This window comes from Clarias gariepinus, chromosome 10 (genome assembly GCF_024256425.1).
Source record: "Clarias gariepinus isolate MV-2021 ecotype Netherlands chromosome 10, CGAR_prim_01v2, whole genome shotgun sequence".
NCBI lineage: Eukaryota > Metazoa > Chordata > Actinopteri > Siluriformes > Clariidae > Clarias > Clarias gariepinus.
In genome coordinates this window covers 28185629-28197127 of record NC_071109.1, presented here as the reverse complement: position 1 = coordinate 28197127, position 11499 = coordinate 28185629, and the positions used below count along the sequence as shown (strand labels likewise).

General features: G+C 41.2%; 1 protein-coding gene across 1 annotated transcript; it reads right to left on the bottom strand.

Moving 5' to 3' along the window:
- Positions 1 to 1052: 1052 nt before the first annotated feature.
- On the bottom strand, positions 1053 to 11127 carry ccdc113 (coiled-coil domain containing 113). The gene is made up of 8 exons (XM_053505207.1): positions 11081 to 11127; positions 9401 to 9512; positions 9085 to 9207; positions 7791 to 7943; positions 5406 to 5642; positions 4549 to 4656; positions 3563 to 3718; positions 1053 to 1335 (listed from the first exon to the last, which is right to left on the bottom strand). Exons 1-8 carry the CDS (start codon positions 11125 to 11127, stop codon positions 1267 to 1269), a joined length of 1005 nt encoding a protein of 334 aa, XP_053361182.1. The 3' UTR covers positions 1053 to 1266.
- Positions 11128 to 11499: the final 372 nt, after the last annotated feature.

Here is an 11499-nt window from a genome sequence, read left to right as displayed (position 1 = left end):
TTATTTGGTCCATGGTGGTGGACATGCTGTAAATCCATTTTAGGAAAGAATAACAAAAATAAAGGTTCTCTGTTAGCCGATTCACTCGCTACAAGACACATTGTATGGGATATCACAAGGCAGGTAGCTCCCTCAATTACCACAGTTGTCCCCTGAATTCTTCACGCTATTTACCTTGCTAGAGACACGCTAGGGGTGCTTCTAGGTAATTCAGCATCCTCTAAGTTTAACTGTTCTTCCGGCCCAAGTTGGTGAGTCGTCTAATGGCAGAGTGCTGATTTTGAGTACATTGTTTTATGACCTTTCTATACATTTCTTGAGTTGGTTACCTTATGTTTAGCTGTGCTAACGGTGTGAACCACAATTGGTACGGAAGCTAACTTGGAGCATGGAGCGTGCCCCATTTGTCTGGAAATTCTCCACGCTAGGAGAGTCATGTGCGGTTTGCCAGCTCCAGCATTCAACCCTAGAACAGCAAGTCATGTTTATGCAGAGAGTGCTGGGGAAACCAAACGCAGACAACATGATCCCCTCCCCTCCGAGTCAGCAGCAGCTTTTTTCTGTCTGATGAAGAAGACTCTGGCAAAAGTCCCCGCTTTTGTCTTAGCTGGGCGGACCAGATGATTTATGCGGAGGGGTTGTAGGACTCTTCTGAGCAAGGGGGTGATACAGGTGGTTCCTCCCTCTGAAGCCATCTCAGGTTGGTAGAGCTGTTAGATTGTTGTTTTAAAGAGAGGGCAGACTGCGCTCCCCGCCCCCACCCCTGTCTCACGAAGTGTGGTCCGAGACGCTGTCTCCTTAAAGGTAAAGTACAATTACATATTGGTCTATCTAGACACCCGGGCTCTAATAATACGCTCCTGAGAGCAGGCAATCAGCGCTAGTTTTGTCAGGATTTGGGTTCCTTATTGAATGCACAGAAAAGTCCACTGACTCCAAGTCATCAGGCTTCATTTTTAGGTCTGGAAATATGTTCCGTTACCACACAGACATGGCTGTCAGAGCACAGAATAGCTGTTGGGGTCTGGTCATTGGAATAATGCAGGCTTCACATTAACCATCTGAAGTTGCCAGCTATGTTTTTGGCTCCGAGACATTTTGACTTGGTTTTGCTGAGCTCAGAAGTAAAAAGGAGTAAAAATGTCAGGACATGATATCCCATAAAATGTGTGTTGTACCTCGTTCCTCTTCTTCAGGGAACAGAAGTTATGGTCATAACCATTCGTTTCAGTTGATCAGTGGACTCAAGGTTAAAGTCATCATGGATTACTGGCCATCACTCCTACTGAAGCTTGACAATTCTCCTGGACTGGTTTTCTTAGCCTTAGTTCCCATCTGCAGAGTATACAAAAGACAACAGTTGTGTATTTTTCCTGTATTGAAAAATGTTAACACAAGTACTTGAAGTACAAAGTACTCTATTCTAAAACGTCTTCAGTGGATGTTACTGTTCCACAGAGACTCCTTCCCTACCTACTAAATAAATCCAGTCACAGCTCATGTATTAGAATAATCTGAGTGCACCACAGCCAGAACTGCTGTTACAGAAAATTTATCAACATTCTCTGGCCAATTAGTGTAGAGACAAAACATTCTCTGACCAATCAGAATTGGGACAAAAAAAAAACATTCTGACCTATTTAGAATTGAGACAAGAGCCCCCTTAGTTAAATCAAGATTGAGACGAGACCCCCGCTTAGTCCAATCAAGGTTGAGACAAGACCATGCTTAGTCCAATCAAAATTGATACAAGACCCCGCTTAGTCCAGTCAAGGTTGAGACAAGACCCTTCCCCCCTTAGTCCAATCAAGATTGCGACAAGACCTCCCCTTAGACCAATCAAGATTAAGACAAGACCCCCACCTTAGTCCAATCAAGATTGAGACAAGACCCTGCCCCCCTTAGTCCAATCAAGATTGCGACAAGACCCCCCCCCTTAGTCCAATCAAGATTGAGACAAGACCCCCCCCCCCACCTAATCCAATCAAGGTTGAGACAAGACCCCCCTTAGTCCAATCAAGATTGCGACAAGACCCCCCCCCCTTAATCCAATCAAGATTGCGACAAGACCCTCCCCCCGTCATCCAATCAAGGTTGAGACAAGACCCCCCTTAGTCCAATCACGATTGCGACAAGACCCCCTCCTTAGTCCAATCAAGATTGAGACAAGACCCCCCCCACTTAATCCAATCAAGGTTGAGACAAGACCCCCCCCTTTAGTCCAATCAAGATTGAGACAAGACCCCCCCTCCTTTAGTCCAATCAAGATTGAGACAAGACCCCCCCCTTTAGTCCAATCAAGATTGCGACAAGACCCCCCCCCCTTTAGTCCAATCAAGATTGAGACAAGACCCCCCCCCACTTAATCCAATCAAGGTTGAGACAAGACCCCCCCCCCTTTAGTCCAATCAAGATTGAGACAAGACCCCCCCCTCCTTTAGTCCAATCAAGATTGAGACAAGACCCCCCCTCCTTTAGTCCAATCAAGATTGAGACAAGACCCCCCCTCCTTTAGTCCAATCAAGATTGAGACAAGACCCCCCCCTCCTTTAGTCCAATCAAGATTGAGACAAGACCCCCCCCCCTTTAGTCCAATCAAGATTGAGACAAGGCCCCCCCACACTTAATCCAATCAAGGTTGAGACAAGGCCCCCCCACACTTAATCCAATCAAGGTTGAGACAAGGCCCCCCCACACTTAATCCAATCAAGGTTGAGACAAGGCCCCCCCACACTTAATCCAATCAAGGTTGAGACAAGGCCCCCCCCTTAATCCAATCAAGGTTGAGACAAGACCCCCTCCCCCCCTTAGTCCAATCAAGATTGTGACAAGACCCCCCCCCTCAGTCCAATCAAGATTGTGACAAGACCCCCCCCCCCCAGTCCAATCAAGATTGTGACAAGACCCCCCCCCCCACTTAATCCAATCAAGGTTGAGACAAGACCCCCCCCCCTTTAGTCCAATTAAGGTTGAGACAAGACCCCCCCTCCTTTAGTCCAATCAAGATTGAGACAAGACCCCCCCCCCCTTTAGTCCAATCAAGATTGCGACAAGACCCCCCCCCCCTTAGTCCAATCAAGATTGCGACAAGACCCCCCCCCCCCTTAGTCCAATCAAGGTTGAGACAAGACCCTCCCCTCCTTAGTCCAATCAAGGTTGGGACAAGACCCTCCCCTCCTTAGTCCAATCAAGATTGAGACAAGACCCCCCCTTCTTTAGTCTAATCAAGATTGAGACAAGACCCCCCCTTCTTTAGTCTAATCAAGATTGAGACAAGACCCCCCCTCCTTTAGTCCAATCAAGATTGAGACAAGACCCCCCCTTTAGTCCAATCAAGATTGAGACAAGACATCTTCTGACCAATCAGTCCTACACCTTGATTGTCCTTAGTTAATAACTAAAAGGCTTGGGCCAGTCTTTGTTTGAGTCTTGTTTCTCTGTGTCTCTTGTGTCTCTATCAAAGAGATAAAAAAATAAAAAGCTGGGTCCTCTAACACAAACAGCTCAGATTTTAATTGCAGACTTTGACAGTAAGACACCTTGCCTTTTTTTTTTTTGTTACCTCAGCAATCCTCGCCTTGCGCTCCAAGGCTTTGACGGTCTTCCTGAGCCGTTCTGTGGTGACCTTGGACTCGACGTATGTCATGACATCAGGGACATGGAAATTCTCCAACTGAGATTTCAGCTTTTTGTTCAGAGCCTCAGCCTGAGCTCGCTCCTGCGTAATGACCCACAGAGACATAGACCCAAGAACATACTTATATGCCGTGGTAAGATGTTAAGAAAAAAGGATTAAAAAAATAAATGTCTGAAAAGACATTCAGTGCTCGATTTAAAAAACTTAAAGTAGAAACAGTGGCTAATTAAGAAATATTAAGCAAATTGAACCGTACACTATACACTGTTCTGTTTATTCGATGATGGTTCTGCTTCACAGCTCCAGGGTGCTGGAGGTTACTTTCTACGTGGAGTTTCAAATGTCTACCTCATGTTATTGTGGGTTTCCTCTGTGTTCTCCAGTTTCTCATTGTCTAGCTAAAAAACTTGGATATTATTTAAATGATTTTGTTGATTATGTACTGGGAGGATTATTTGATAGATGCAGAACACCAGATCCACCTTGACCCTGACCAAGACAAAGCATTTTACTGAAGATACATGAATGACTAAATGTCTTTTAAAGTCGTCATTGATAATATTAGTGCAGAAATACCTCAGACATAAAGTATTTCAAGATTAACATTTAATTCTTACAAATTAACTTCTTACCAACTTGATAGACCTACATAACCATAATATAAATGCAATTCTATATAAATGCCCATGTTTTTGGAATGGGATGTCCATCAAGCTCATACCGGTGTGATGATCGGGAGTGCACATACTTTTAAGCATATGGTGTACAGTAAGTATTTTCATAAAATTTGGTGGATCTGTGAGATTATTGTGAAGATTTTACTTATGCACTAATGTCTCAAGGTTCAGTGGTGAATGGGTTCAGTGGTGAATGGGTTCAGTGGTGAATGGGTGAGCTGAAAGCATCCTGACCGTCTCGACCTTCTGCTGTTGCTCTCTGATCTTCACCAGCTTTTCCTCGTAAGAAGCGATTTTTCTGCTCAGCGACTCCGACTCATCCATTTCCCTCTTGAGTCGCTCCTGCAACCGAGGAACACCATGATGTAGCAATACAGCTCTCTCCGTGTTTCCAGTGTGGTGTTTGTATACAGCAGGAATTCATGAGGATCAATACAGGACACTGGTTTGGGGCTGGAACCATTTTTTTAAAAGTGTGTGATAAATGATTTAATATTATGTTTTGTGTACAATTGATGAGTTAATGCTTTGACAAAGAATTACATTAAAAGCTTCCTTCCACCAGGGAAAATGGGGATTAAGTTTTTTTTTTTGTCGATACTGGTTGATCAGATGATGATGATTAATATTATGTAAGAGACGCTCTGGCAGAATTGCCAGCTGTTAAAGTTAATAATGCACTCCTCTTCATAATAAACTTATCCACAGCGCTTCCGAAGAACTTTTAATGTTTTACGGAGGGGGTCTCAAGTAACTCGGTAACATTAAGTGAGTATTCAGGAGGGGGATCTGTCTTTTTATTGTCTAACTAATTAAAAACTAATAGAGGTTAAGGAGGGTAAGTGATAACCACTGGATATTGTGAATCATTAGGGTGAACACTGGTAAAGAAAATTAAGAAATCGCTGACAAATATACAGGTGATAGATATTAGGTTCTCAAAAAAAACAAGGAAAACACTTGTAGAACACAGGCTTCTTCAAGACTAGGGTTCAGTCAAACACTCCATAATGAAACTGCTGCAGGAATCCTTCAGGGAAATAATACACTGTATAACATAAGATCTTTGGGTCTGTGTTCTAGATCTGTACCTTGTAAACGTTTAGGCCATGCTGACTCTTTCGAACCAGCACTCTATGAGACCGCAGTAACTCTTGGTACTTTTGGAACAACTCCCTGTATTGGATGTTCTTTTGCTTCAGGTGCTCCAAGTCGATACTTCGCAGCTTTTCCTGCATCTGTTCCTTCTGATGCACAATGCGCTTCTGCTTGCAGGTTTGCGTCCGCAAAAAGGTGTTCCTCCTACGCATCCTCTCTGTCAGAGCTTTCTGAAAGAGAAAACAGAAATATTAATGATTCAAGTACACTATATGGACAAAATTATTTGGCCAAACATGCAATCACATGGTATAAAAAATACATATGTCAGGCACTGATGTTGGACGAGAAGGCCTGGCTTGCAATCTCCGTTCCAGTTCATCTCAAAGGTGCTCGATGGGGTTGAGGTTGTGGCTCTGTGTGGGCCAGTCAAGACTTTGTGCACTGGGGCACAGTCATGTTGAAATAGAAAATGGCCTTGCCCAAGCTGTTGACACAAAATTGGAAGCATACCATTGTCCAAGATGTCTTGGTAGGTTGAAGCATTAAGATTGCTTCATTCCTGGGGATAAGGAGCCTGAATTTAATAATTAACAGGTTTGGCCAAAGACATATTGGTGTAGTTAGCAGAATCCAGTGGTTGGTTGTCGCACCCCCTAATTTTGTCCATATAGTGTGTCAGGACTTTCTGATGTCATGGTTGACACCTCTCTGGTTATTTATTTTCTGGTAAAATTTCCAGATTTTAAGGTGGCATGGTGGTGTAGTGGTTAGTACTGTCGCCTTGCACCTCCAGGGTCCGGGTTCAATTCCTGGCCAGGAATCAGTGTGCATTGAGTTTTTATGTTCTCCACGTGTATGGCTGTGTCATTATTATACATCTTTCATCTACAGTACATGGAATGGCATAGAATTACAATTTGACTCAAAGCTTCACTGTAAAATTAACACTGTAACACTGGAAAACAAACACTCATATTATCTGGGACAGCTGAACTGTGATTTAGAAATGTATGTAAACTTGATTTTTGCCAAACAAGTATTTTAATCCAGTATATCGTTGGAGCAATTAGCTTCTAATTAGCTCCATCCTGTGGTGGGTCGTCCTCAATGCAGGTGTGGCAAATCCCCAACATACTATATACAACCGTCTTTGAACAAATATTTACTTTCTGTCTCATTCTTTTATATATATATATATATATATATATATATATATATATATAAAACTTATTCTGTACAGGATTGCAGGAAACCTGGCTATCCCAGGGAACTCCAGACACAAGGTGGGGAACATCCTGGACGGGGTGTCAAACCATGGCAGTGCACACGCACACACATACACACACTCTCACAGTCACTCACACACTACATGGAACATCAAAACACTAAGTATACTAACCTGCCTGTCTTTGGGACTGTGGGAGGAAACCGGAGTACCCGGAGGAAACCCACCAAGCACACCAAGCACATGCCAGCTCTATGCACACAGACCCGAGGTGGGACTCGAACAATCGAGCTTGGAGGCACAAGACCATAGAGGTAACCACTACACCAGCCTTCTTTTGAGTGACCTGTGATTTTGCTATTTGACAGATATAAGCCAATGTCCCACTGGATTTCTTGCCTTTCCCAAGTCCAGAGAGATACACTATAATTACATGTGATGGTCAGGATTGGAACTGCAACAAGCAATAATCAAGGCACTCTGGGGAAAGAATCACAATGTCCCATGTTCACTGTATGAATGACTCCAGTTTTTTGTTTGTTAAACCACACAGTGACCTAAAAATCATTAAAAAAAATCTAACTTAAGACATGAGACAGTGAGAAACAGGTATAGATGATGACAGATGATCAGGCCAGTGATTAATGTACTGGTGATGCTGAATGCTCAGTGGTTGGACCAGACGAGAGGGGAAATGAGGTTGCTGCTGAGGTTTTTACATAACCAATTCATTTTTAAATCATATCTTTAGGCACTTTGCAGTAAAACATTTAAATGAAAACAGTCCACTTTTTGGTGCTAATACTACGTAGTTTGGTTTTGGCACAGTGGTGTAGTGGTTAGCACTGTCGCCTCGCACCTCCAGAGTCCAGGTTCGATTCCCACCTCAGGGTCTGGTGTGCATGGAGTTTGCATGTTCTCTCCGTGCTTGGTGGGTTTCCTACGGGTGCTCAGGTTTCCTTCCACAGTCCAAAGACATGCAGATTAGGCTAACTGGCGTTCCTAAATTAGCCGTAGTATGAGAATATGTGTGTGTGTGTGAGTACCCTGAGATGGACTGGCACCCTTTCCAGGGTTTAGTCTCCAGGGATAGAGTCCAGACCCCCAGCGACTCTGTACACAGGATAAAGCGGGATAGATGATAGCTTACCTTCGCTTTTATTTTACGCTCCATGTACCCGATGGCCTTCTGAGCTCTCAGTGCCAGAGCTTGCACCTGTTGAGTTTTAGCGATGAAATGTTCAAAGTCGTGCCTTTCCCTTTTTATTTCTGCTAGCCGCATGTCAGAGTCCTCTATAGAAGCCTGAGAAGAAGGGAAAGCATTAGGGCAGATGTTATGATTTATGTTATTATTATTATTGTTATGTTATTATTATTTTATAACAATGTGTTTAAGGGCTGATCAATAATTAATAAATAATTGCTTTCTGTTGCACTTAATACAGTGACATGTGTAAGGCAAAGTATATACTGTATAAAGAATATATAAACCTGGTCCGAATTATTACTGTATACAGTAAATGGGAAACTGGATTTTATGCATGCGGGTGTATAATTAAACATAAAAGCCCACTCTCACTGTTACTTATTCTCTATACCGCTTATTAACTGCACAGGGACGTGAGATACCTGGTGCCTATACAAGGAGACCCGGGGCACTAGGAAAGGTACCCCCTGGATGAGGTGCCAGTCCTTTTTCTAGCTCAAACACTCGGTCACACACTTGGTCACACACTACAATTAGCCTACCCAGGAATGCAGCAAGCACCTGGATGTTATTTCTGAACATGACAGCAAAACTCCCATTTAATACTTAATTTCAAATCTTGAGTATTTATTCCTACAATGTAAAACATGAAATTTTTACATTGTCGGTTAACTATTTTGCTAATCACTAAATTCACATTTGCTTCAGAATTCAATTTCAGCCCTCACACACTCTCATTCACTCATCCTCTATACTACTTGTCCTGTATAGGGTCACAGGAAGCCTGGAGCCCATACCATTGAATCGGAACACTAGGCACACACTCACTCTGGGAAACGGCAGTTAGAATAATCTTTGGACTGTGGGAGGAAACCGGCCTACCCAGAGGAAACCCACCAAGCACGGGGAGAACATATTAACATATTAACTCCATGCAAAGAGAATTGAGGCAGGGATCGAACCTTTGATCCTGGAGGACCTCATAATACAAATTCAGAGTAATATTATTTGGATTTAGATTTTTCTTTTGTGCATTTATATTTCTTATTTCTACTGGCATGATATGAACACTGTGACACCAAGAAAATCTTCAATCAATCACGGATCATATCTTAAGATAAACTTTTCAGAAGTAAGGTTATTCATTCTGTAGATACTCTCCCTAATACATCACAATCTCCAATATATACAGTATATGTATGTTCAAGCAAATACAATTCACTGATTATATGCTAACCTTGTAATTCTCTGTATTTTTTGCTAAACTTAAACTCAGCTGCTTCAGTTCTTTCCTTGTCTCGTCCAGCATGCACACTGCAACGTAATACTTTTCTTCCAGAGTCAGGAGATTTGGTGCCTCCTGAGACACAACAAGCACAGAATTGTATTATTATTATTATTATTATTATTATTATCATCATAATTTTTTATGATTTATGTGCTATTTAAAACAGCAGAAGCTATGTACTACATTCAGCATCTGTATCTCCACATAAACTGCATTTATATATATATTCAACCGTTAACATTATGATCCATTGTAACTTATTCACCGCTTCCTTCTCCATCTCGGCATCGAGCTCTGAGGCCAGGCTGAGAGACTCCAGCTGACTGAGGAAGATCTTAAACACCTCGTTCTCTGTCTGAAGAGCTGCATTTGAGCGTCTGCACATGAATAAGACACAGAAGTGGCAAAAAATGAGAGAATTTTGGAACTGTCTTTAAAGACAACATCTATAATCTACCAAATTCAATGGACTGATAGCAAAGACCTGGGACTCATCCAACCATTCAATCAGTAACTTAGAGCCTTAACACACTGACCCGCCACCCCAAAACTCAATTACTAACTCTTACAAAGTGCTGCCTCCTGAGACTTCTTTATAAAATGTAAATTAAACATCTCTTGAAAAAAAAAACAATACAAATGGTTAAACATTTTTTTAAATAAATAATGTATTCTTACTTTGCTTATAATTAGTACATTGAGCTTTTCCTACATTTTTCATGAAATGTTTTGTGTGGCTGTAAAGATACAAATTAAATGATTCAGACACATGAGAGTAATTTGAAATGTTTCCAAATGTGCATAAACCTGGGAGTTTTGTATAAGATTCATTTATGCATAATTCTGCAATGTAACGTGATTGCCATCTTTCAAGCTGTCCTATTCGAACCCTACATTGCTTAAAAAATGTTTGATCCTAGATTATCTTCTATTTTTGTAGAATCTGTTTCTGTTTGCTTGTGTCTGACATGGTCAGATGTTCTGTAACAGTTCTTGTAAAAATTATTTTAATTTATTTTAAAAAAAGAATCCATAATTTTTCGACATAATCTCCTTGCTTTTCAATACACTTTGTCCATCAGTCAACAAGCTTTCGTATTCTCTCATTAAAAATCCACAAATGCACCACTGACTTCACTTTATCATCAGAAGTAAATCTTCATTTTTGTATGCCTACTTTTAGGAGCGAGATCAGAAATATACGGGGGTTTTACAACAAGATCACATCGTCCTTGGATATTAGTCCTCTGTGTTTAATCCGAAGTTTAGGCTTCAGCTCTTCAATAAGCGTCTGTTGACTGTTGAATTTTTTTCCTGTTAATGTTCCAATACTGGCCCTTGAGAAACCCAGGAAACCGTAAAAGCATTGATGAATTTTCCAGCTGATGGTTGACTTTTTAACTTTTTCTCGGTTGGTTATTGAGGATGTTTCCGTTCCATAGGCTGAGGTTTACTCTCACAGGTACACCCTCAGACCATGAAAAAATCACAAATCACTGCCAGCTGCTGTTCTTTCGTGGGAATCAGAAATAAAGCATTAATATTTACTCACACCGCAGTTACAAATGAACTGATGGAACACGTTTACACCAGCACAGCAGTGACCGGGGAGAGAGTAGCCTTAAATGAAAATTGCTGATAAGACAGTGAGACCAACAGTCTCAAGTATTAATATAAACGAAGTGCGAATAGTTTTCGACTCATCCTCGTATAAGGATGGATAGTCAAGTGATTTTATATATACTTTATATGAACATAAATAAAAAAATTAACATTTTAAGGAGAATCTGCCATACAGTTAGTGTTTGCTAATGAGAGGACAGTGTATTAAAAACTAATGCATTCTTATAATCATGTAGCTGCTGTTATAGTAAAAAAAAAAAAAAAAGAATTCGAGCGTGTGTAGCCGTAATGTCAGGATTATTTTGATTTGTGTCTCTTTTACCTCAACTCTTCCACTTGCTGTAACACTGTGTCTCTGCTCTCCGACATTGTTGCTAATGTAAACAGTGCGGTTGCTATGGACTGAAAAACTAACCCGGATGTCGCCGTATTTTTCCCCCCGAGGCCAGGCGGCACGCCATAATGCCAGAGGCGGATTATTATTATTATTATTATTGAGCAATACGGTATATAGAACAAGACATATGATATTTACAAACCAATAGCATGGTACAATAGGACAAAATACAGGAGTTTATAAAGTTCAAATGGTGGGGGGAGGGATGGAAAATTATAATAAGTGAAAACAAATGACTGACGAATTCTTGTGAAAAGTTTTTGAAAATTTGGTTTTGATTTAATAATTTTACTGAGAAAACCGTTCGCAAGAATAATACTATTTATTTGTATTTATTGATAAAT

Bases quoted from the DNA above. Each gene is read 5' to 3' on its own strand.
- ccdc113 (XM_053505207.1), bottom strand. From the start codon at position 11,127: ATGTCGGAGAGCAGAGACACAGTGTTACAGCAAGTGGAAGAGTTGAG. The intron at 7,944-9,084 runs GTTAGCATATAA...CCTTCTTCTCAG, and splicing joins AAAATACAGAGAATTACAAG to GCTTCTATAGAGGACTCTGA. The intron at 5,643-7,790 runs GTAAGCTATCAT...TTTCTCTTTCAG, and splicing joins AGCGTAAAATAAAAGCGAAG to AAAGCTCTGACAGAGAGGAT.